The 27,513-nt window shown below is 46.5% G+C and overlaps 1 protein-coding gene across 9 annotated transcripts in view; it reads right to left on the bottom strand.

Annotated features, from left to right (window-relative positions):
• The window catches only part of LOC119176963 (uncharacterized), a 351,479-nt gene that overhangs the window by 266,798 nt on the left and 57,168 nt on the right, over nt 1-27,513 (bottom strand). The window contains exon 1 of one of the 9 annotated variants that reach the window (XM_075878294.1): nt 26,494-26,799. The exons of 4 other annotated variants lie outside the window; for them this stretch is intronic. In XM_075878294.1, the coding sequence (XP_075734409.1) occupies nt 26,494-26,664 (171 nt within the window). In that variant the 5' untranslated portion in view covers nt 26,665-26,799. Of the gene's footprint in view, nt 1-5,245; nt 5,501-10,887; nt 11,028-13,218; nt 13,363-20,265; nt 20,386-26,493; nt 26,800-27,513 lie in introns of those variants that run through there. 4 more of the 9 variants (XM_075878314.1, XM_075878313.1, XM_075878311.1 and 1 more) reach the window with 4 other exon arrangements.

The following is a 27,513-nucleotide window of genomic DNA, read 5'->3' as shown; positions in this document are numbered from 1 at the left end:
CTTGAGTGGGTACAGCCTCTCTCTTAAGATTCCGTGAAATCGGCATGACTTTAGATTCCACGCCTTTTAAGGGCCTGTTTTCCTCACACGTTGTTCTGCCAGTTTGCTAGGCTTACAAAGCTCTCCCTATTAGGAAGGCAAGGTCTGGTGTAATGATGCCAGTTTTCAAGCACACACAGTTTGCAAGCAAAAGCACACCTGCTTAATGTTTAAAGATATATATTTGTTACTGATGTCATAATTATTCAATATAATTTCACTAGTCTTTACCCTATTCTCAAATTGCTCTCACCTGATTCTATTTGGTACTAAGTGTGGAGACAAGTACTTTAAAAAGTGAGCCATTAAAAATGTTTCCATATGTCTACATATATTCCTCAGACAGTCATTATTAGAACTACACAGATAGTCGTATGCAGACATATGCAGATACAGTCACATAGTTTGATTAAACATGACAAATGTGTCAAAAAAAGTAGTCACTATTCATATGTTGGCTGCTGTGCAGCTTAAGACTTCATTTTGTCATTTCCTAATTGCTAGGAGCGAGTGAATATCCAAATTGGCTTCATACAAATCGATTTCTCATTCGTGTCCTACTCATGCATGGTCTATTCATTTTTGAAAAACCCCTATTCAAACATTTGATTATTCATTTATTTTGTATGTACAGGATGCCATAACTAGCGGCAGGTAATACAGAGAAAGTTTTTGACTGCCTTCACTGATGGTACTTTAGGTTGCACAAGAAAGGAATAATCTAGGATTGATAAAAGAGGCCTTTGTCCCGCACTACACATAAAAAAAAAGTTATAATAATGAACCCAAGGTTGACTACACATAAAAAAAAGTTATAATAATGAACCCAAGGTCGATTTAAAGGGCCCCACCAAATAACCAAAACACAGCAAGACCATCAATGGGAGTTTTGAAATGCTGCATTAATGAGTTACCAGATACAGAGGCTGAGAAATCCAGCACCCACCCCCTGTTTTCAAATTTCTCATTGCAAGCTTCCATTTTCCCCTTGCCATTGTTTTGGTTAGATATAGAGGCACCAGTTATGAGTAGGTTAGGAGGAGCGTTTGCACTGTCCTGGGTCGCATACATTATCAGTACTAATTAGTGGTTTCGTTTTTTTTTTTTTCTAAGCATGCATTATAATGCCGAAATGACCCATGCACAAGCAGATTCCATATTTTAGCCGCAACTATGGCAGATTTGTGTACCTCACCCTCAATCCACATTTATGGCGAATTCTATTCAGAGAACAGGAGCACTCATAAACAGGTGTAGGAGCAATGCCATCCAGTGGTAGAGAGAGAGCAATTTTGCTGCTCCAAGAGCAGGCAGGAGCAGCTTGTAGTGCTCGCTCTCACCTGAAAAGTGGAGTGGACAGAGTATGACCAGCCACGCGACCTTTAATCGTCACATGCTCTGTATTTGTTTTAACTGTTTTTTTTTTTTCAGCCGATCAGAATGGTGGCAAATGTAGTATGCCTGTGTAGTTTGATGGTAGCAACAATGATGGCTATGAAGAGTACGCAGCAATGTTTGGTGAATGCGTCACTGCACAAACGTACTGTGTAACTGTGGAATGGAATAATGGTGAGCATGTAACTGACTAATTTCACACGTATTTTGCTGCTGCCCTGAAGAGAATATCAGGGATTCAAATGTTTTGGTCACATGATATATTTCTCCCCGACTCGTCACTTTCTCACCTGCTCCCCAGAAGCGTTCCACATTCCAGCGATAGATCGAGGCCCTGCTCTTAGTGCTCTGCCCCCTACTCCTCATTGCACAGTGCCCCTACCCTGTTCTCTCAACGGAATTCGCCATTAGTCCAGTTTTCCTCCCCCACCCCTGGCAAGTGTGAAACCTGCACAACTAGTTGATGCATCACATGCCACCGTATTTGGGTACAGCGTGAAAATAATGAAGATGCAGACGAGCACTCGTCTGTGTCCCTTCTGTACTCTTCCATCTTTGTTGTTCTCACGCTGTACCCAAACATGCTGCCTTACCAACTAGCCCAACTTTCAATACTATTGCAACATACCACCAGATTTCAGACTAGTCAAAGTGACATTAACAGCAACTGCTACACTGAACCAAGAAAAACGTATGTTTAAATAACTAAGGCAATATTTTTCCTTATTTAAATAGTGACCAAAAAAAAACCATAACAGTAAATTCAAGCGATTTTTTTTACATTTCTGTGGCCTTCAATACTAGGAATGTATCATAAAAGAAAGTAGCCAGCATACTCTAAAGGTGCCAACATCTTGTAAACATCAAATGCATAAACAGATGCTAGGGAGCAACATTTTCTATGCATAAATTTCTATGAAAAAGCATGAGAGGGAACTATGGTTACATTGCTATATTCTTCAATTATTTTTATTTCCCCTAATCATATGAGGCTTATTTGTAGCATTCTGCATTAAATAATAATAGCAAGCCATACAAAACAATAATTTATAACAAAGCCACGCATTTAGCAAACCAACACATCCCCATCAGCAAATGCCTTCCGATCATTTAATTTGAAAGTGACCACATTAAATGACTAAAAAATGCATTCTAATAGACAATGCAAATTATGCAACAAAAAAGTAAATTACTATACTTAAACTTTTTGTTTATTATTAGGATTGTTCTTCGTGCAATTATTTACCAAGTCGTCCAAAAAACAGATATCATCGAATATTAATGATAACTCCAGAAAACTAACGCCATTAAAGAAATCTAAGCAGTGCCAAGAACATAAATTTCATGCACACTACTTCTTAAATGAAATGCCCTTTTAGTCCATTTTCTTTTACAGGCCTTCAACCCATCAGCAAAAATTAAAAATGAATACCCGTTAACACGCCTTCTGAATTTGTCAGCAGATAGAAATAATAGTAAAAATGCTACAAATAAACAAAGATTTTTTTTTTTTTAGATTTCAGCTGTATCTAGGTTTGCTACAGTAATTACGCAAAGCACTAGGCAAATACATACAATCTTGTCCCACAAAGCAGAACAGCTTTACACAGATTTACAGGTTTACTACAGTAGAGTTTAGATGTGTAGTAACACAAAAATGCACTTAAAATAATGTGCACAAAGTGCCCACTAATGATGATCAATACACTGAACTGAAATTTTCATTTCCTGTCTACCTACATACATTTTTTTTTCTTCTTGATCAATCACTTAATCACAAAAAAGTAAACAAACTATAATATTAATTATCCTACTAAAAGCTTTAAAGATAGCATCTGCACATTGGCGCTAGACATTTCAGAAATAGTACAAGCACATTTAATTTCACCCATAGGTGGAGACTACATTACACATTGAGCTGCGAGACAAATTTTTCCCAGTAACGGAAATATTATGTTTTTAAAACAATTAGCGTGTTTTATGATTTTTGGCACCTGATGCAGCTATTCATGCTTAGAATTTGATGAAAAAAATTATAAAATATTATCCTAAGCAAAAACAAAAAAAAAGATATGGAAGTCTCGATATTGTCCATGAAAACAAGTTAAATTTTCTATGAATATAAGCTGCCAACGATGTTTCTTGTGGTAGGGCCAGGAGTTGACTAATTGATGCCCACATAAATGCTTTGCAAGAGGTACCCTAGTCAAAAGCGATACGATATACTGGACTTATTCCATTCTAAATAGGGGCATGCAGAGAATTTTGGAAACTAATCGAATATGAATCATATAGCAATGATACCAAATTAAATACGAATAAATATCGAATAGCTTTCGAATAATACCAAAACCACTTTCACAATAGCCCCAAACACTCCGAAAAATTTCATTTGATAAAAAATATTCACCATCTTTCGGCGAAAAAAAAAAAAGAAAAAATGGGGGAGGGGAGGGATACTTTTAACCGACTCGAAGCACCTCAGTTTTGACAACTAAGTTAGGCTCATACGGCAGTGACTACAGTAGTCAGTTATCGCCCACAATTCCATAAAATTGAGACACAAAACTAAACAATTTTTAGCCGAACAAACCAAATACAGCTAAAGATATCGTGAACGAGATAAAGACATGTCACCCCAACACGGCCCTCAGCGCCGAAAGCATAGTGTTTAAAGTTCTATGGGCAAGAGAAATTTACGAAAACGCAACACTTGCTTCTGTTGTTGTTCGTGCAGCTGAATGCAGTCGTATTCCCCAACTTCTGTTGTTAGAAGACGACAGAAACTGGTTAATGAGATGCCGCTGCAGCATGGTAAAATATGAGTAAGAGTAGAGCGTTTGGGTAAAACTATTTCCGCCGTTAATATAATTAGCGTCGACAGTCTCGCAAGAGCTTGGGCTGCACGCACGTAGGTAATTTAGTGATTAAAAGAAGAAAAATGACATCTACTTTTCCAAAGTTTCTTTGTTTGGGCGTTCTGCCATCTGTCCTGATTAATCAAAAACTATGCGAAAACTATCTGAAAGATATTCGGCATTACGAGTATGTACGAGTAGCGAATCGAATAGACAGTTATTCGATTTCGTTGTTCGAAATTTACGAATAACTGCAACCCCTAGCTAATTCTAAAGAATGTACAGTGCTGCGATTTGATTTGCAGTGCATTCACGATATAGATCAAGACCTTATAAATGACAGCGCAGGTGCCACCAACGTGACGTGGGAAGACAGGCATTTACGGCAGATACTGAGAGCCATCCGACTTACTCATGCGCCAGATAAAATTACGCGCGGTTTACGATAAACGTCGCGTAGCGGTACGCGTGCCAGCGCTCGCGCGATGCGCTCACCCTCTCCGCTCTTCGCTATTTCAAGCGTCGTTTAAATATAAACGCGTGCAAAGTGATACTACGGCGACCTACTGAACTTTGGCCGAGTATCATCGCACGGGCGCACACCACTATCGTCGGCCCTGCCTATCAACGGTACTCCAAACGGTAAACGGATGGTCTACGTTCACGGTCAAACTGCACAACCGTTTGCATCAACCCCCCTCCCCCCTATGCTCGCGATAAATTACGAACCATTGTCAACGAAACCCAAATAAAAATGAGCGTCCACGGAACCAGGCGGGTTTGTTCTCCCTATCAAAGCGCTGCCGCCGGTCGGCAAATGCAGCCGCGTGTTTACATTACCGCGTACCTAGGAGCGCTCGCGACACAGCTACGTATACACCAGGCAGTGTATACATAGCTCTGTGCACGAGAGGGTGGACTGCAACGCGCGATACAATTCAAAATGAATTTACCTGCTGTTCTCCTTCAGTAACCATGGTTACCGGCCGCTTGTGCAGCTTAAAAGAAGCAGCCTACATCGCCGAGAGGATCCCTTCGAAGAGGCGACGAGTTCGCCGGGGAGTCGTTGTGCCGATGCCGGCCAATCTGCTTGCTCGGTTCTTGCCCAGGTCAACGGGGCGCGGTTTCGTTGCCTAAATTACGCTCTCGGTGTCGAAGCGCTGTTCAAAACCTCACGAAGAACACGGAACGCGGCGAGACAGGCTGAAACGAAGCGGCGTCTCCCGGCGCGTCAGACGCCAGTATTGATTCAGCGCAGCGCGCATGCGCGGACCATCTGCTTCTGCCGAAGATGGCGGCGCCTGGCGTGCCTCCGCCTCCGCGCGGCGCTCCGTGATTTGCCTCCGAGCGAAATACACGAGCGCGAATTCCCTTCCTAGTAGTCGCGTCGTTCACTCGCATTCAGGGACAATTTCGAAATGTTGCTCTTTTTGGCTGCAACGATATGAGCGTGGTCTGCATGCACAAAACTTCGTTACGTAAATCAGTTTGACACGGAAGTGGGAAGTACGCTACCGAATGTGCAGTCGTGGATATCACGAATGAGTCGATCGGTAATGTCCAGTAAAGCGCAATTTCACATTTCCGCACACGAATCGCCTTGACAGCTATTCATTTCATTTCGTATATACGGGCGAATATCGATGCCAATTTTGGATGCGATAATGGGATATATACAATTTAGCAATAGGCGAGCCGGCAACACTCGTCGGAGGTTCTTAGCGGTAGGGAAAAAATGATTCAGCTTAAACTTGTCAGGCACGTAGTCGTTAAACACCTAAAGCGCGAGCACAAATTTAAAAAAAAAATGAAAGCGTTCGGTAATTGCGATTAATTATTTCGTTTTCTCGCTCACCATGCGCTGCTTACGTCTTATTTTGTGTTGAGTGTTTTTCTAGCACCCAGTTGGCTAACGCTGATAAGGGCGCGGAACAAGGCGCCTGCGATCAACGTTTTTAGAACATTGCCAGCGATCTGAACAACTCCTTCCTCCACCTCTCTGTCGTACGGTCCTATTTAAATGCTATACAGGTCCATTCTTTCTAGCCCATTTTTTTTCTTTCTTTGCTTGCACTATGAGTCTATATTCGTGTTGAAAAAAACTGCGTCTTTTCGTGTAACGTGGACATTACGCTGCAAGGAGATAATGTAAACAATACACTGAAGCACTGCGAACACCTCCCCCCCCCCTCCCTACATTCTATCAGTATGAATACAGCCATAGCACGTAGATACGAGACCTGTGCTTGTATTACTGGCTTTGCTGTGTAACTGAAGCAATGAAAGTACATGTAAAATTGACACCGCTGTGATCATCCTCGCGGTGGTAAAGCGCACCGGGGCGTGGCACCAAATATTGTTAGCTCTCACAATGACCCTACTTGTTGTTACCCGAGTGCTAATTCTGTGTCCTCTGATTTGTCGCGATCTGGAGAGTCGCGTTAAACTTTTCCCGAATGATTCAGGTAAAGCTTAATTGTAATAATACACGCACAATCGACAAAAACGAATGCAAAAGCACGGCGTGAATATAAACCTGAAATAATTATCAAGTGCGCCCTTTTAAATTTTTGTAGCTAGCTGATGTTAGTAGTAACATTCGCGTAGCCGTATGCACTTCTCGCGTGGTTCGTGGTCGAATCTAAACCTCGCCTGGCCTCCGCCTTCCCCCCAGAGCACATTTTGCACATTTATTTGCTGAGATCGAACTCGAACAGCATTCTGTTGTAAGATGTTTAATAAGCACACCATGATTGGGTCGTAACTGTTTTAGCTAACCGCTATAACAGCATTCCGAACAGATGGGGTGTAATTTTTGGCCGATCACATCTGTGCTGTATAGTCGAAGTAATAAAGACAGTACAAACGATAGTCGGTTAAGGCCGCGAAGCGGATGAGAACTAACCGGCGGGAGAATTGATACAGGAGGCCGCAATGTTGTGGTAGATATCCCTGATGTGCATTTGTTTCCCACCCAACAGGCCACAATATTCGAAAATACGCTTGGTATAGACTGAAAAAAATGACGAATCGACAAATTACGTGAGCCACATAAACAGGAGATGTGGTCATATAACTGCGACATACTCAAACCACGCGTGCTCGAAAAATGCTTCCCTCAAATGTGCAGTGTTTTCAGTAGCTTCTATGAAGGCTTCAAGAAGTGTACGAAAAGGAAAAAAAAAAAAAAGTCAAGATTCACAATAATGCGCAAGTGTTTTCTGCTATTATATGACCACCTTCGATAATATGTCCGGGATTGGGATTGGCTTTTTTTTTTTTTTACGGACAACTATATACTGTAAGATTCTTTTGTGGATTCGACTGACAATTTTTCTACTCGAAACATCTGTGGCGCCCCAACGATGCTCCAGAAGTCACTTCAGAATTGGCTTCGTTCGTGGGGCTACATAAGATGCAAGTCATGCAGATCGAAGCGTGCTGGCCTCTCGAATGCAAATGGCGTCGGGGAACCACGCTCAGCTCACCCCGCCTGCCACCCTGTATGCCCCGAGGAAAAAAAAAAAGAAGAATGAAATGAAACGCGACCGTTTCATCGCTTTTCAGCAGGGCCCCCCCATTCAATAGAACTCTGTGGAAAGGAAGGACGGTGAGCTTTTTCTGAAAGCGCAAGAGCCAGCCAGACTTCGATGTTTGCGTTCGCGCGGGCGCACAGCTTTACGTACGCCACGTAGGAAGCTCCCCACCTCTGCTGGGTTCTTCTCCAGAGCGCGAGTCGGCCATGGCGTGTTGTGTGCGCATGGTACTCATTGAGGAACATCGGGCATGCTTGGCCTTATAGTAGGAGTAGTCATTAGCGAGTAGAAATGAGTAAGAGAGGCGAAGTACCCACTGACGCGCCTGCTGCACGAAGATTTGGGCATTTCATACAGTATCAAAGATGCCACGCATGGTCCTAAACCTCATCAGTATCTCGGAAGTCGCGATTGAACCAATAGAAACGGCCCTGTCAGCACAAAATGCGTCACAATTGAGTCAGGGAGTGTCCACTATAGTGAGGTCTGTGAATGCGCGCTGTCGCTTATATCCATACTGGATAGATGTAACCCGTGAGCGTCCCGGGCCCTTAAAAAGGTCCCTGAAACCTGTGAGCCACGAAGCTCAATATTTAATCCAGCCTAATGTGTTGGCTGCCTGATTTTTTTTTAAATAACTCTAGAAATTCCACCGATTGCCGCAGGCACAGATACATACGAGAAGCCGCACCGCCTTCTCATTTCAAACGATGCGAGCGAACGCTGACTAAAAAGTGAATGACAACGCAAGTTTTAGCCTCATTAGCATATACAGGTAGCGGACTTGTTGGTGTAGCCAAACCATTTCAAGAGACGCATTCATTTGAGTTCGCCCGGTTCTCAATTAGGGGTACTCGAAGCAAGTTTCGCAATGGATGCAAAAATGAAAATTTAGCGATGACGTGCTTATTACTCGAATGCCCAGCTTTCCGGAGATAAAGACTTCTTGCATTGCAAGATCAGCGAGCCTTGGCCGCTAATATCACCAAAAACCTGGGTGGCCACAACTAGAGTTCTTCACTGTCACAACCCTCGACGCGTAAACAATGACGGGACAGGTACAACAGAGCAAAGGCATAGGGCAGACTTCACACCCCCTTTAAATGATTAGTGGTGAAGACAGACGTGCGCACAAACTGCTATTTAAAACGAGGGGACAGCAAAAAAAAACAAAAACAATCCCTGTCATAATGTCGTACTACAGCTGCAGTCCTAATGATGGACATATTATTAGCTAAGGCATTTACGAACAAAATGCTCTGTATAAGAGTGGAGATTCACAGTTAACCTTTGTGTACGTCAGTGCTATGTGCCATTGGGCGGTTGGCTTCGCCAATGATATATGTGCCCAGCATCGGGATTGATGCGGGGCGTGTCCAGAGTGGATATATCTCAAAAGCACTCTGACGAGAACTCTGCTCGCATGAGCTAAAGCCAGCCAATCACGACGATATAAGTAAAGGCGCCCATCTCAATAGCAAACATCTCATACAAGGCAAAGTCTTATTAATTCGGTGCCAGTTATGCACCCTTCTAACGACAACAATTTCTAAACACTTATGCGCCAAAGACCACGATAAGATCACAAGGCACGCCGTAGTGGGGTCTCCGTATTACTTAATGTTGACCACCTCTGGTTTTTTGACGAGCACCTGAATCTAATTAATAGCACTCGAACTATACTGCGTCCTCGAGCTTATATAGTGCGGCACCGCATCTCCTACGATACCACGACAGGCGGATATTCGCTCCAGTGAAATGAAATCGGACATCGCAACCCGGTAGTTTGGTAAAATCCGATGGCCACACACACACACACGCACACACAGACACACACACACACACACACACAACACACACACACACACACACACACACACACCTCTTTTACATACGTCATAATTGTCCCAACATTGCGCTGTTTGTCTTGTCTCCGCTTCACGTACCCGCTTTACGTATACACACCAGGAAAACTGGTGATAGTGAGCAATGCACAGTGGCGAAGTTTTGCGACAGAGTGCAGCATTAAAAAACAAACAAAAAAGTTTTCTTTTTTTTTCGGTGTTTTCAACAGGCTGTCTTCGGAACTGTGCGAAGGTGACGAAGGCCCGCCGCTTGAGAAAGCTTTACAAGTAACCATTCATTTTGTTAGTCGCTGTAACAGCGCTGCGCAGACCGGAAGCATTGCGAGTACTTCTCCTTCTCCGAGGGAACCGCTATTTCGGACGCTGGCCCATCGCCGTGGCACCGAGCCAGTCTGGTGGGGAGACCGACCGCTCAGCTTCGGCCATGCGCCACTGTCTCCATTACGTACGGCCCTTGCAGCTCCCAGAGGGGACACCGGCAATTAAACAAACCAAGATAAAAATGGGTCGTCGCATCAGCTGCATTCAAACGGGTGCTCCATTTGAACAGAGAGGAGTGATGAGGGTGGCAACAAAGCTTTTCCTTCGTAAAAACGAACTGTTTACCATTGGTTGGGGCGCTTTCGCTATTTCCACCTTTCCTCATAAAGTTCGTCGGCATGAGTACATTTATCTACAACCCGCAGCTGCTTCTGACCACGTGCCCAGTGACGATGATTGCGTCAAGAGCGAAGGCTCCGGCCCGTGGTTATACACAGTGCTCGATTGCAACTTATGAGGATTAATACATAAATGCAGCCAATTGATGGAGAAACACTGAAAGAAAACAAATTTAAGTGAGCACATGTACAACAGAAACGCGCGCATCCACGTGGCCTGGGAAAAGAGTTAAAGCCAATTAGCTAAATACGCAGATGAGCTCAATAAAAACGCAACATTTCGGACGCCATCCCACGAGCGGGTCTCATGCGTTGTACATGAGAGACTTGCGGCGTCCATCCCCACCCTCTAATCAAAACGAACACAGCAAGTCTCAGTGGTTCAGCCTGAAAGGCAAAAAGCCTCCAATTGCCATGACTTGAACACACGCAAGTGTGGGGGGAAGAATGGAAAAGTGCCTGGAGGCGATGAAGGGACGCCTGCAGACACTTTCTGTAAATTGGTCACTTGTTAAATCACATCGAAGTGACTCACCAGTGGGCTCTGTGGCATCCGTATCATAGCGAGTATTGAAGAGTCGCCTCAACAGTACACGCAGCTCGTTCAAATGAGGGCACTGCCTGCGAAACAATGCCTAGCAAAACCAGCACCGAGGAGGTTCTCTAGGCTTTCGCAGCAAGATTACAAGAGGTTCCGCGCCGCTACACTAGGTCCAAAACAACACTCTTCCTTGACGATGAAATGTGCAGTTGTATACACCGACAAAAAGAGCCCCAGGCCATGCACTGTCCTCGATGGGCGCCCAGAAGGACACACTGCAAAGGTTCTTCCCGAGCGGGAGAAAGGTCAGCTTCCGCTTAGAGAGCAGTGATGTTCTCAATGGAAACTTGCAGTGCGGAAGTGGCCCTATAGTGTGACATATAGGGACACTGTTAAGCCTGAGCGAGCAGAAGGCAAGATTTGGAGGTGTGAGGCGTGAGGTTGACGCCCAGTTTAGGTGAGCACGATCCGGTCTTCCGGGGCACTATTTCAAGACGGTCGAAGCATATCCACCCTTTGGGAAGCAACATATGCCGGCGGCGGGAGACGAGGAACTGGGCCTGACAAGACAAGCAAGCGACTGGCCGTGGCCCAAGGGCACAGACACGGCGCGCTCATTGGCCGAGCATACGGTGCGCGCTCCCCTGTTCAGTGCCCTTAGCAGACGAGCGGCGACCGCGGCTGACTGTCCGGGCGGCTGAACAACAAAGAAAAAGTGGCGTCTGGGGGGGGACTGCATCCACAGCGCACTCGCGGGCCAGTCGCGCGCGCCACAGGCGGAGCTCGACTACGTCGTAAGCCTCGAGACGCATTTAGCAATAGCGCTGGCTTACCGCCCGTGCGCCACTCCTGGGATCAAGGTCCGCGCTCTCCAGACATGCTGTGAGAACAGGAGCACGCCTCGTCCTGGCTCTCGCGATGCGCGGGTTCGAAGCGCTGGCAATATGCAGTGCCTTGCCGGAAGCCCCTCTATGCTCCCTCTTTACGAAAAAAAAAGTGAAATCAAGAAAGACGGATAAGGACCAAGAAAACGTGATAAAACCACCTTCCCGGCCTGTGAAAGCAGCAGAAATTATATACAATTTTTTCTGTATATTAGTCACTGTCGGTCGGCGCCCTGTCTTGCCGCTTCTATTCCGTGTCCCGGCGCAGTGCTGTTTTTGAATACCAGTTTCAACAACACAACAGGCTTTTGAACAAACCAATTTTTAACTCACTAGTTAATACACTTTTCAATACATATCTTATTTTTGTTAGTACAAGTACCGGTGGTAAACGTGTACAGACGTGGTATTTCGCTGTTGCTGATTCACCTTCGCACGCTTTAGCATTCAATCAACACGTCACAATCACTTCTTTTTCACACAGACTATATATATATATATATATATATATATATATATATATATATATATATATATATATATATATATATAGAGAGAGAGAGAGAGAGAGAGAGAGAGAGAGAAGAGCAGGTTGATTAATTGATATTTGGGGTTTAACGTCCCGAAACCACCATATGATTATGAGAGATGCCGTAGTGAAGCGGAGGGCTCCGGAAATTTCGACCACCTGGGGTACCTGGGGTTCTTTAATGTGGACCCAAATCTGATCACCCGGGCATACAACATTTCCGCCTCCATCGGAAATGCAGCCGGGATTCGATCCCGCGCGCGGTAATCAGGTTGAAGAGCGTTCGTTTAGAGCGCCGGGTGTACCGGGTTCGATTCACCTTGCCTTCGGGCACCCACCAGTTTTGCGAATCGAGAAAAAGGTAACACGACCTGGCGGTCGGTGGTGTGGTTACTCGTCTCTAGATGCACCTTAAAGCTATATGTTCTCCATCCCTTCGCCCTCCAAACTCGCGATCTACTAAGGATAGCAAAGAGAAGGGTCTTTCATAACCTCAATATACTACCACTTAGCAGCGTCCATCACTCTTCATGCGAGAGAGAAAGAGATGTGATGCGAAAGGGCAGGGAGGTTAACCGGAAAACAAATATCTGGTTGGCTACCCTGCCCGAGGGAAGGGGTAAAGAGGGACAAAATAGTAAGGAAGAAGTACACATGTATACCCTATACGACCGCATAGTGATCCTGTGAGGGCACTCGGTTGTGGCAACGTTCCGAAATACAAGTTTCAGCAAGTGAGCGGAAGAGCAAGATTCGTGCGAAACGTTAGGGAGTGGTTCTTACCCAGTCAAACTGACGCTGATAGACAGCACAACTTGGTTCGGTCAATATGGAGAATAAATAACAAGATAACGAACAACCATTTGTTTGGCCCTTAGAGATAATTCGTGGTAATACCGCTTCGATACTCACTGCGAGATTGATCGGCATGGTAAACTGGGTCAACGAGGAGTCTCTCCCTCGCTTTGAGTCAGCGATAGGGAGACTGTTTCGATGATGCCTTCCTCTTCACGTGCGGGGCAGGAACACGATCGTGGAGTCGCTTCTTGGACAGTCTTGTACCTCCTTCGAAATGACAGACTAACACGTTGGCTGCTCAGGTTGCGACCGACCATGTACGTCGAGAAACATTGCTCGCTTCGATTCTGCCGAACGGATGACGAAAAACTGGACGTCTACAGCCTGTTTCAGCTCTTGTTCCAGCGTCGACGGTGACCGCGCAATCGCGGCGTCGTCTTCATTCCTTTTCGGTTGGCTTCTCGCGGGCTTTTTCCCCGGGCGAAGAAGCCTTGCAGACGGCGCTCTCGTGGCAACGCTTCGGCTGGACTCGCGTGCACAGGTGCAGCGGTTCGAACCGTACAGCGCACACTGAGGGACTGAGCCGAAGGGCACGGCGGGTGGCAACCGCGGCGCTTGTCGACGGGCGGTGTCCCGGACGACACGTACTGCGGCGGCCCACGTGGTGCTGGCTGTCTGCGCGCGGGATATCGAGCCGCGGCCGGTGGTGAAGAAGGGGGCACATAGCGCCAGGACCCAGCTGCTGCACTTATGTGTGTACACGTGCCCTGTAGCCGCAGCGTCGTGGCGGCGATCGATGTCAAAGAAGAGGAGCGCACGCTTCTCTTGTGCAGTCTGGGCCACAGATTTAATGGAAGCCCCCCCTATGCGAAATACAAGGCGCACTAATACAGACCTACCTTACCCCCCTCCCCAACCCTCCCATGAAAGCCACGCCCAGCGAAGAGCGCCCGTGGAGGCGAGTGTGACCGCCGCTGCCGGTCGGATTAGAAAACGGGACAGCGGCCCTTGCATTATACATAATAGTACCGGACGAGGCAGTGAATGCTAAAGGGCAAAAGGCAAAAATTCTTAATTCTTAGAGAAACTCCAAAGAACGGCTGTATTCTTGCGAAACATTTACTCTCTTACACATACACGGGGTTATTGTTACCCAAGAGGGACAGAGACGCAGTAAATGACAAAAATATAACGGCGGCAATAATTTTACAACTTACTTTCGCCGCCAGTCATGGCTTCTTGTTAGTTTTTCGATGTATATATATATATATATATATATATATATATATATATATATATATATATATATATATATTTTTTTTTTTTTTTGAGACAAGAATTGTGGAAAGTGTGCAAGCGTGTATTAAATGCAGCATGCAGCTTATGCGAGCCCATGTTATGCTTGAATAATTTCTTAGTATACCTACTCGCCTGTGCCAGTGTGCCTGCAGGTGATACACGTCAGTATAAGACTATACCGAAAATGTAGCCCTAAGCGCAAGCAATATATATTGATCATCTATATATGTTTTGTGGCCATGGCAGTAAGTCTGCATGGTATGCAAGTTAATGTATGAGCGACCGCAACGCGAGGAAAGTATTGAGAATCATGCAAGTTGGAAGTTGTGTATTTGACTGCAGTGCACGCAGGCACATCCGTTCCAGTGCGCCGCTGTGAGAGCCTCATAAAAATGCCGAGAACCCCGCAATTACACATATACGGGCAGCACGAAATGGCTGAGACTCCATATGTACGTATACATACGACCCATTATATGCACGGACACCGCCGCCCGAACATGCATGATCTGATGCGTCCTCACCGCGATACGCTGCATAATTACAATCTCATCACTGAAAAAATAAACACGGGAAATCGAAAGTGAATGCCCAGATCGTGTACAACAGTCGTATTTCCTTTATACGGCAATACATTGATGGTAACACATTTTTGCGATAAAGACTAAAAAAAATGTAGGCGAAATTGCCTCTCTTTTAGAATTGTGTGCAGAAAACGGGCAGGAAAACACACATCTTGATATCTTCAGATGTGTGGCCTTTTTTTTTTTTAAATAAAAAGAAGATTTAAGGATTGCAAAGTAAGCGGCAACATATACGATGGAAAAGGGCATGCTCTACATATATGATGTGCGCTTTTCTTTCTTAAGTCAGTATATCGTTTTGTGAGATGCTGGTTGCCTAGTGTTGTTCCTTGATAATTTCTCATAGTCGTGGTGCGGCTATAGCTTGAATAGTTTGCGTCGGACGTGGCGCCCTTTCTCAACCAAACACCGCACACGCCGGCGTGGCAAACGAAAGCCAGATCAGCTCAACAAACGCTATAGTTGTAATGAGCTCGCCGTACCGGTGCCGAACAAAGTGACACATGCATCTGTTACTGATTCAGGAGGACAGGTGCACCTGTATGGCACAGCAAGAGATGCATGCCGCCACGTTGCGAAACGGTACATGCGTCACTTGCATATTTGTAGCGGGTAGGCCGTATATTCTGGATCGATCACCGCCTGGCTGATTTGCGAATTCGCAGTTCATTTCTCAAGTCAGTGGAAGTGATTTCAGAGCGACTCCAAGAGACTAGTGGCGTAGCCAAAAAGTAGCACAACCCCCCCCCCCCCCAAGTATTCACTACATACTTTTATGCAGTGGTTTTATGCAGTGGCTTTTATGCACTAATACTTTTATGCAGTGGTTGACTGCGATGAAGAATTATGTCTGAAGAGGGTATGCGCCACAGTCAACAGTTGAACAAGACCAAGCTTTTCTAAGGGGTTGGATCATTGGACGACACACTCTTAGCGCAATTTCTACATACTTTTATGCAGTGGTTTTATGCAGTGGCTTTTATGCACTAATACTTTTATGCAGTGGTTGACTGCGATGAAGAATTATGTAGATTAGATTTGTGGGGTTTAACGTCCCAAAACCACCATATGATAATGAGAGACGCCGTAGTGGAGGGCTCCGGAAATTTTGACCACCTGGGGTTCTTTAACGTGCACCCAAACCATGAAGAAGAATTATGTCTGAAGTGGGTATGCGCCACAGTCAACAGGTGAACAAGACCAAGCTTTTCTAAGGGGTTGGATCATTGGACGACACACTCTTAGCGCAATTTCTATGGTGTGATGCCTGATTGTTCTTTTGATGCTCTAAAACGCTTTAGTACTCATATTAGCGCGATTACTTTCCCGACATCGAGCCTGCCTCAGACCAGTTTTAACATAAATATCAGGCGCCGGTGTGGATCAGCGGTAGAATATTTGACTGGCACGCAGTGAACCCGGGATCGAGTCACGTTGTGTCCCTCGTGGCGACGGGCAACTATATGCGGCGCTGCACGTGACCTGTGTTCTGATCTCATAACAGCTTTCACCGTAAAATAGCAGCAATGAAAGTGGAGGTGGGGCGTAGCCGGCGTCCACTGTATTTTTTTTTTGTCCTTGCTTATTGCGACCTTTACCAGAATTGAATGCGATGGATGGAGTTACAGAGATCGCATCAGCGTTTGCCATTTCAGTGCGCGGCTCGCTTGGGAACCACTACCGGATCGCTCAACAGTCATGTGCACTTTACGATATGTTGAGACGATGCTTGAGAAAACGAGCGTTGCGAATATAGGTGGGTCTAACGTTTTTAATCAAACACGGGGTGTACAACAGACGCTCACCAGAAACTGCTCCAAATAACTTTTTATTGCCTATGGTCCTTTCACTGATGATCTAAATATGGGTACGGCTCTGCCTGATGTCCGCATCAGAATTTGATCAGCATGCAGAGTCGGGACACCGACTGCTCCAATGAAACTCTTTCTGCAATAAACTCTGAATGATAATAAACAAGGGGAAAACAACATCATAAGGATAGTATTCAAGCTTTCTGAAGCTGGCTGGTACTTATTATCTTTCAGCAATGTTGATTTGCCGCTTCTCGGACGGTAACGTTCATATGATCATTTATGACGTTTGCCACGATACAAACGCTCCATTTTTTTTTAATTTGGCTATCGTTCCTCAGAAGTTTTTTTTACTTTTTTTTCCTAAATAATACTTGTAACACCCCCTTGGTAGCTTAAATTATAACTACGGGTCCTATAATAATGCTCAAGTTCGTAATTAGAACGATAAGATCAGACACACAGACGACCATTTAGGTTGCTTGAGTCGACGAGCGATATACTCGGCTGGTCACAGTGGCCTATAGAGCAGTATAACATTTTCAGGAACAATATTAGTCGACCAGTTTTGATGCGCAATACCATTTAGAATTGGGCGAAATCATTCACGATATTTTTCTCGGGAAAAATGTTTTCAGCCATGGCCTAGCTTCCAAAGGGGAACAGACAAACGAATCTACATATTTAAATTTCTAACTTCTGATCTAATTAGACGGCTATAGTTACAGTGTAAGTATTCGCTCTTAATGATTCCACCCTCCAACCCTGCCCTGCAGCAAACCTTTGCATATCGTTACCATGCGCCACACACAAGGCCGTCCTATAGACGTCCCACAAGGTTGCGAACTTTCGGCGAGAGAGACAAAGCACGTCTCCAGAGAGGCTTACTGCCCACACTCCGTCACGAAATTATCGATGACCCTGGGAGCGCCTGCGCGCTGCGTAATGTCAGCTCGACGTGCCGTGCATCGGCGTGACCAGCAGAGGGCAACAGCGTCGCGACAGGTGCATCGCGGAAGTGCCTCCATGTTTGTACGTGGTGTGCGAATGAGGCACTACTACACAGCAGAGCTAAGGTCAGCGCAATGACATTGCGATGATTGAGTTACCTTCTTGCAGTTAAATCCACTCGGTGTTTTCGTCAGGCACAGTCATGACGAATCACAATTAAAACATGATTGATTGATATGTGGGGTTTAACGTCCCAAAACCACCATGTGATTATGAGAGACGCTGTAGTGGAGGGCTCCGGAAGATTTCGACCACCTGGGGTTCTTTAACGTGCCCCCAAATCTGAGCACACGGGCCTACGACATTTTCGCCTCCATCGGAAATGCAGCCGCCACAGCCGGGATTCGATCCCGCGACCTGCGGGTCAGCAGCCGAGTACCTTCGCCACTAGACCACCGCGGCGGGGCAATTCAGAAAAGTAAGTGCTTTCCGTGTCCAAACTAAGACGCAGTTAATGTTACTAATCATATCTTTAAAGAGCCTTTATAGCCCCGCCGCGGTGGTCTAGTGGCTAAGGCACTCGGCTGCTGACCCGCAGGTCGCGGGATCGAATCCGGGCTGCGGCGGCTGCATTTCCGATGGAGGCGGAAATGTTGTAGGCCCGTGTGCTCAGATTTGGGTGCACGTTAAAGAACCCTAGGTGGTCTAAATTTCCGTAGTCCTCCACTACGGCGTCTCTCATAATCATATGGTGGTTTTGGGACGTTAAACCACACATATCAATCAATCAATCAATCAATCAAAGAGCCTTTATAGAGGACTAGAAGAATTACACCTTGATCGCCTTTGATCACACTTGAACAGAAATACTGTTGCAAAACTATTCCTTACCGACAGTGTTTGCACGCAAAACCAAACAAAGTACAATATCACCTTGTATTGAATGTGTAACTATAATTATCAACATCATATAAAACATCCAAACAATAACTTTTTTTGCCTTAAATATGTTGTCTCGACGTGCTAGAGCGGAAGCGTTGCGAAAGTTCTCGGCGCCTTTCCTCCGGCATGATGGAGAACATCGCGCACAGGGAACCGTGGGCGAAAGCGAACAGCGGAAGTATATGGGTGGCCAGGCAGTGCATACAAAACACTTTCGCTATCCACTCAACGTGCCGGAATGTATATATATATGTATATGAAGTCTAACAGCGACGAACGACGTCAAGGCCACCATGGCTATAACATGCCCACGCCACAACTGCTGGTATACCCGAGAGAAGTGAACTCACTCCCTAAAGCTATCCTTCATGAGAGCAGGTTTAGGAACACTTATTATTCAGTGCTGAAGCGCTAATTACCTAAAGAAAGTAGCGGTGCAAACCATGGTGTCCGCTGCGAACACAAAATTCACCGACAACAAGCCGCGGTGATGCCTTCAAGCCTCGTAATAAGCCCCTTTCCTGTCTGTCTATATATGGGAAGGATGCACTTATGTGTATCCATCGCCGACACAATGAAGGCGTAACGCGCATCAATCCCCAAAATGGGGTCATGAAAAGTAGTGGGCGTGCGAGCGAGTAGTATACACTTAGACAGGAGATAACGTTGCCATATTCAGTGCCCACATAAGGAGGGAGAAATTTTTTTTCTTGGAAACTGCAGTTTGATAACGTTCTGTTGCGTTTGAAAAAAAAAAAAAAGTTACGATCTAACGGCCACTCATAGATCAAATTTTCGACTAGCTCATGACATAGTTTCTTTTTACAAACACTTTTGGTTATTGAAGGTAGAGAAAAAAAAGACGGGGGTATCGCGTCCACAACTGCGTAAATCAACATTAAAAGCAATATCCCAATTCTGCACACATAACACATAGAAGACAAAATATGTGTTTCACATCAGTGTCACACCGCGAATTTGTGGTGAGGATTTCCTGAGAAACATGGTACACACAGTAGCGATATCACGTAAACACTTCCGTCATAAAGCAATTTAGTCGAGTTTAGATCTTCGAAGAGATGTAGCAGAACTACGATATCTGCATGGTGTCGCAGAGTTGCAGGTTTGCGAAGATCCTGCTCGAATATTTATTTTGTTGAAATCCACGCTCATGATCATTATTTTGACCTTAAAGTAAATAGAACTCACACTTAGACTCCTCTCACACGCGCAACAAATAAGTAAATTCAACTTGGCTCAGCGGCTGTCTCTTAAAATCGTTTATGCGTTTCGCGCGTATTTTAATTGGTAAACTGGATTACGCTCCAATCTCATAATTTCGGAATCCCTTCAGCAGCAGCTGGCAGATAAGGAGAAGCCGAGCTCATTCATCTCCGAACTATAGATTCGGCGATAGCGCGTGCGAACTGGGCTCACCTGGCGTCAAAGTAAAGTAATTTGAACATCGCGCGCGGTTTGAGATGCGCCAATCGTGCACGCAGCAGATAAGGCACCTATACACAACCAGCCCGCTATACAGAGGCACACACAGGTGCTGGAGGCCGTGCGGTTACCCAGAATGATTCGGAAGCCAGGGGCGAGGGCTGACGGCGAGGACGTAGGCACCGCCACAGGGCCCGGGGCCCCCACCGGGGCTTGGCCTTCGCTTTGGCCGGTGTCACAGCCAGGCTTCTGCTGTCCACTGCCGCCGCTCTTCGCGGACTCTGCCGCGCTAACACAGCTGCAGCCGCGCGCGCTCTCTGCGGGTATATACCACCCGGAAATTTCGAGGTCACTCGGTTTGCTACAGCTGTTGAGTCTGTGACAGCGCGTCACCGATGCTTGCATCGCGGCTACGGCGGATAGCAGCGGTGTACGCGCGCGGTTCTAACGCTTCGCGGCTGTCGATGCAATGTTTGCAGGCGTGCGAGACAGGATGGGACGCCATTGTGGAAGGCGCGCATAAACTGCGCTACCAGATCAGACGATAGAGGACGCCGCGACGCACTAACGACTGCGAAAGCCACTCGAGACAGCTCGACTGCCTCAATTTTTATGCGCAGTCGTCCCGAAGGATAACTGACGAGCGTGAGAACGCAAGAAAAAAATGGGACAGCTTGTTGCAAGCGAACAATCGGGAATCAAACACGGGGCTTCTCTTTTTCAGAGCAGACGTTTGAAGCAAACAGAGGACATATCTGCAGATAGCATGCTACAGCGCTAAAGTGTAGGCAGCCGCGTCGCAGCCGTCTGCGCTCCAGCGCCAGTATGGGGTATCGACAGATTTGCCCTTTACGGTGCCCATGTTTCTGCCAGCTGGAGAGGTATATAGAGTTGGAAAATTAACGGCGCCATTCTTGGCGTAGGTCATTTCTCCTGATTTTTTTCGGACAGCCTCGAGGTCAAAACGCCATCAAATCAAGAGAAATGTCCATCTGTGTCTCAATGTCCAACAGACATTTGGCGCATTACTTTTAGTTTTATTCAAATGGTGACCCGGAACGCCAAGAACTGTTTTATCAAAATCATCGAGGATGCTAACCAGCCCTTGTTTGTGACTGCAGAGCACTTCAAGCTCACCTGCGTGTACCTGTTTGCCAACGGGATATTTATGTTGGTACATAGTCGGCTGTTACCCCATCTGCACTCTTGGGCATTTATTTATATCGCTGCCATACGATGCGTAGCTCCCACGGGATGCCGCGAAGTTGTCTTGTCTTGTCAATTTTCATTTCAGTTTAGCCAACAATTTCTTGCATTTCAATCAAATAAAGCTCACAAAGTAAGCTTGCCTATGCTTTCTTGGTTTGATTACGAGGCGAATTCAAAATTCTGGCCTCTCAGTTTTGCTGCTTGTTCATTATATCTCTATAAGTCATCACGTTATAGCCTAGCCTTGGCTGTGACTTGACACAATGACCGCCGAACGCAATTTCTGCTGCAAAAAATGGCATCCTACTTCGCAACCTCTAGTCAATGACAGCACGAAACTAATTTTTAACAGAGGAAAAAAAAAGTAAACTCAAACGTTTGGTCACCTCCGTAGAGACTGCTCTTCTACAAAAAAAAAAATAAAGGAATTAAATTTTTGAGGGTGCGTTTTTTTTTTTTTGTTGGACACAACTTTAAAAGCAGCGATAATGAAGCCAACGAAGGTAAAAGTAACGTTAATTGTACCGTATTTAAGTGTGCTGTAGTCAAAGTTTCTGTCTCTGCCAATGGAAAGTTCTTTTGAATGCGAAGCATTTCTTAGCGAACTTCGGCGACATTGACCGTATCTATCTATCTATCTATCTATCTATCTATCTATCTATCTATCTATCTATCTATCTATCTATCTATCTATCTATCTATCTATCTATCTATCTATCTATCTATCTATCTATCTATCGGACGGATGGACGGCGCACTTGATCATATATTGCACTGTCGTATCGTTTATCACACATAGAGTCGGTTGATTAGATATATGTTTTTGTTTTTTTTAGTTGTGCAGGTGTTCAGTTTGGGTTTCGGTTTTGTGGGGCGTGAAGGACGGCAACTATAGGTCAGCCCTAAGGAGCTTCGCCCCGATAAGCTGGCATCGGCAGCGTTGACGCAACGAATGCATAGAATAAATGGCCCAGCAGGAATCGAACCCCCAGCATTCTGCGTGGCAGTCAGGTATTCTCCACAGAGCCACACCAGGTCTCGGACCTGGTTTTCAAGTACACAGCAATGTTCGTGAAACGTCTGTTGTGGTTGCAGTGCTGGCTATCTAATCAAGGAAACAGTACATATACGAACTCCTATCTTACAGCCGTCCCGTTAGGTTAACGACAGTTGTAGGAAAAAGCCATCCAAAGAAGCTCATTTATCTAGCAGTGTCCAGGGCTGCCATCCTCGCTGGCACAAGCACTACACATCAGCTTACTGCTTGTGGTGTTATTAGCCGCGTTGCTGTTGGCATCGTTAGCAAATACACGACTGTTCACATGTCTGTGCGTTTGTACATATATTCAGCGTCATTTTGTGACGTCTCGCTCAATAAAAAAAAAATTACAACACAGTCACCTTCCCTCCACATGCTTCGCACAACATCGATTCCCAAGGTACGTGGGATGGGCCAATTTTTTTCCAATCTATATCACACTTATTACAATACACACAAAATAGTACACTTAATGCTCCATTTCGCCTTCCTTGTCTTCATTACCACTCGGTTTTCATTAAGGTTCATCTATATCAACTAGTTTTCATTTCTGTTCTCCCCTCACCGAGACGACAGCACCCTCGCGAAACAAAGCAATCACTTAGGAAGGTCTGTGTCAGCCGAAGTAAAGGCACCATGTGTGAACAAGAGAACGCTGGTATTGTGGTCACTGATTGATTCGACTCACGGCATACGCTGAACTGGCTTCTCTGCCGCCCGCTGCTTCCGCTCAATATAGGACGCGCAAACGAGACCGCTAATGTTCGAAGACGTTCTTCCTTTGAGTGGCCCCGGCCAGTGTTAGCGAGCTCGCACAGAGAACGTGTTCTCAGCGCAGCGAAAAATATGCACACCCACGAGTGTGTCGCCACCGACGCTTCTTTGCCACGTTTGATCGGGAAGAGAGAAAAGGCGTTCGCGACTCATCAGACTGATCAGCTTAATGCGATTGCCCAACAGTTGAGCGGCGGGTCTCGGCAGGCAACCGGCAAAAAAAAAAAAAAAAAAAGCGCTTGCGAAAAACCGACCGCCCAAGCATGACTGGCGCCGGCATATACGGTATGGCGCTGGAGTAATTGCCCAACTGCCTCCGCCAGCTTGACACCGTTTACAATGCAGAGCCGGCTCGCATAGACCGGATGTACGCCCAGCGTATAGTGCACGAAGCACGTGGGCGCGCCCCGGTGTGTCGTCCTGATTTTCCATGGCAAACGCTGCACTGTCCTCGCACGGGCGACCGTTCCGCGTTACCACGCATTTTTCTTTTGTATATCACAAAGCATTCGTTTGCTTTGAAAATTAGGTTTCACGGCCGAAACTCACAAAGCTATGTATATTCTCGCCCAACAAAAGGTATTTATTTGACTGTATGCATATTTTAACAGTGTAAAGTAACCACAAAACGCTTTAGACCTCGGAACTGGCAGAAAAAAAAACGAGACTTTTTATTTAGTGACTGGTAGATTTGGAAAGGTAGCTCTACCCCTCTTTCTCTGCCAGGAGGGAACCTTCAATGTGACCCTGCCTTCAGTCAGGATGTACTTCTGGCTGAGTGCAGAAGCTGCGAATAAATTTTGGGCAAATAACTCTCCGTATATATGTTTTTTACCAAATGGTTTGACATGCGGTACACAGACGTGTACAGTCTATTGTTACCGAAGGTGTATACACCAATCTTTCTATTTGGAGCATATGCGAGGGCATATATAATATGTGGCGATATTTTAATCGTGAAAAACTAATAAAAACAAGAAAAAAACATTCACCGTTTGATGTACCGTTGAGTGTTTTTCTATGCGCAACGCTAACAGCTGCGTCTATGCCAAGAGGGCATTGGGTACAACACGGGAAATACAAGGTGAACATTCACCGCCATTCAAAGACGATGAACGAGACGCGCCTTGCCGTTGGAGTAATTACATTGGCCGCATGAAAGTTCAACGCGCGCGCTTTTCGCCACTGTAGGACGAGTACGCTGCAAATCTTGTGCGGAGGAAAAAAAAAAACGAATGCAATACCTCGCTGACGGCGAGCGCATACCTTGTACAAAACATGTATACACACACGACAGAGAGCAAAGCGAACGCGACTGGCTTTCCCAGCGATGCTCTATAAAGGCGGAAGCCGCAGGGGCGTGGCACTGCGCGAGTGTCTCGACGGGAAGAGCGTCCTTGTAGCGACCTTGGCCGCACATTGCGGGGAAATCGCTAGAGACTCGGCGCCGTACCATGCGGCAGGCGCCGGACCGTGACCGCATCGTTTGCAGGTCTGTTCCGCGTGCGGAAAGTGAACAGCTGCCGCTGCCCCATAAAAGTCCGCCATTCAGGAAACGCCGGCAACGCGCGCGCTCTCCCGCCGAGTCGCACGCGTGGTGCAGCTGCAGGCGCTCCGCCGCAATCGCGGCTGCATCGGCTCTCCTCAACCCGGCCTCCGCAGCTCGTCTGCGGTAACGTCAAGGTTCACGGGAAGCCCCGTTCTGGCGTTTGCGCCCGCTAAATCAGGCCGTTCGTCGGCGCTATACGCCGGCGTGATGTCGATCGTGCGCAACATTATTGTTGAGCGACCCGCCGTTTCCTTTTTGCATAACCGTACACAAAAAGGGGGGCGTCAATGCCGGTCCCGCGTATCATACTGGCACCCTTTTGTATTCCCAATATAACCGCAGGGCACAGAAGAAGCCCAGCACTGGTATAGAGGCTAAAACGGAGGTTTCGTTCGCGTGCACGAGAAATTCTGGCGATGGTTCGCCACATCAACTTTCGCGATTAAGCATCGCACAAGTATCGGCTAGACCCAACAGGTTGAATTAGCGTACAAACACAGTGCACAAAGAAGTCCGAACGCTAGAAAACTTCGTAAAAGACCGGCAGTTCAGAATGTACGGCGACCAGCCAACGGCAAACTGTTTCGTTAAATATATATATATATATATATATATATATATATATATATATATATATATATATATATATATATATATATATATATATATATGTGTGTGTGTGTGTGTGTGTGTGTGTGTGTGTGTGTGTGTGTGTGTGTGTGTGTGTGTGTGTGTTGTGTGTGTGTGTGTGTGTGTGTGTGTGTGTGTGTGTGTGTGTGTGTGTGTGTGTGTGTGTGTGTGTGTGTGTGTGATACCCAGCCAACAGCGGTTCAACTCTCACCACGAAGTACGGTTTTAATAGGATCTCGCCAGGAGAAAATAATAGAATCTGGAGTTTTACATTCGGAAACCCCGATATGATTATGAGAGACGCTGTAGTGAAGGGTTCAGGAAATTTCGACCATCTGGTGTTCCTTGACGTGCACTCACACCACACAATACACGGACCTCTACAATTTTTCCCACATCGAAATGAGACCGCAGCAGCGGGGATCGAACACCAGACCTTTGGGTCAGCAGACGAGCACTGCAGCCACTGTTCCACCGTGGCGGACAACTCACCAAGAGACTATGGGATCAATAACGCAACGTCCTGAATATCTGCATAGTTGTCGAAAGCAAGGCGCGGGTGGACGGTAAACTTCATATATGTCGAAATTTGTCGTGTTTTCGTGCGCATAGATTATATTAATGTTTACTGAGCTGTCATAAGAAACGCCGAGACACGGGAAATAGTAAGTACCTTCAATTTTCACGCTGTCACTTTTTTGCCCTCATTATTGGTTTTGTTCTTGTGACATGAAAAAGAGCCCATACTATGAGTTCTATTATCAATTTCTCCTTTTCACTTTATTCCGTGCTGTGTGTGGCCATACACAAAGAGCAAAGGTGTGAAGAAAACGTCAATAATGCACATACGGGGAGCTGCTTTTTAAAGCAAACTCCGGTTTGCAACAGCGCGGTGGAGTGATAAAATGCGATAAGGTCAGTACCTAAGACAGAACGCACAGTTTAGTAACTGAGGCTTGTTTCACTCTGCTTTCCCGCAACGAAATCAAATGTCGCGGTATTTGCTGTATCGGTAGCACGAGACAGCAAATCAAGCTTTTAAGACCATTAATGCATGTTTCCTTTATGAACAGTGCATGTGCAAGGTTTCCGGCCGAAGTGTGCTCCGACTGAGCGTATAACATCCGAGGCGTCAGCCCAAACAACAGCAGCGCTTACCGCAGAGGGCATCATCTGGCTCAGAATGGAACGGAACAGCAGGACTGCCAGCCAACGGAGGAACAAGTAGAGCGACGGGTCGCACTGGTCGCCGTGCGATGCGAGCAGCCGGATGAAGCAGCCGATCCAAGTTTCACGGCTCGGGCGAGTCGCTGGATCGCCGGGTCCCATTCAACCAAAGCAATGCTGGCACAGCCGTTTCTCCATATCGCCGCTCGTTTACACACGTCGTTGGGGCACAGTCTGCGACGAGGCACGGGCGCCCAAACTTACTCACACACTCGGCACCGCTGACTTGACCGCCCTCAGTATCGGGCGCGTAGCGTATAGTTTTCTCCTTATTAATGCCGGCCCGCGGTGCACCCGACACGGTCGTCGAAGAAAGCCGTCAAATTTGCACCGCGTGCCTAACCTGTTATGCAGATTCCATTCAGCTAACCACACAGCCTCCTCTGTTTTTTTTCCCTCTCGCCTTCAGCAACGTCGCCGTTGCACAAACTTGGAGCCGCTCTTACTTGTTTGCAGACCTCCAGAGGGGGTGCGTTCCTCGGCGACGCAATGCGAAAGATAAGCGCCGCTGTTACGTTGCAGACGGAGGGCGAAGCGTCGAGAGCTCTCGGCTGAGGCAGGCACAGATATGCTCGTAATCGGGTCAAAGCAACACGGTTCGTGGTGTGCGCAGACGCCGGTTAAGGATCCCGTTGGTCGTGGAACGGCGTCCTCATCCCGCCGAGGTGCGACCGCCGGAGGAGGCTTGCGCCGGGCGCGTACGCGGTCAGTGACATGTGGGCGCCCACACCGCGGCACTTGTGACGGGAGGGAAGGCCGACATGTCGACGCCCGCACAGCTGCTGTGAAGAGTCGAAGCAGCGCCTTGTGCGCTCCGCGTGAACGACTTGGAGTGATCGTTGACTATTGTCTCCACGGCTGCCCTTGACAGGCATCTGACAGCCGCTAGGGACGCTCACCTGAGCGGGTTGCAGCGATAGTTGCTCTTTCGACGACAACGGCGGCTACAAA

This window comes from Rhipicephalus microplus, chromosome X (genome assembly GCF_043290135.1).
Source record: "Rhipicephalus microplus isolate Deutch F79 chromosome X, USDA_Rmic, whole genome shotgun sequence".
Taxonomy (NCBI): domain Eukaryota; kingdom Metazoa; phylum Arthropoda; class Arachnida; order Ixodida; family Ixodidae; genus Rhipicephalus; species Rhipicephalus microplus.
The sequence above is the reverse complement of the archived record's forward strand: the minus strand, read 5'-3'. Positions and strand labels throughout refer to the sequence as shown.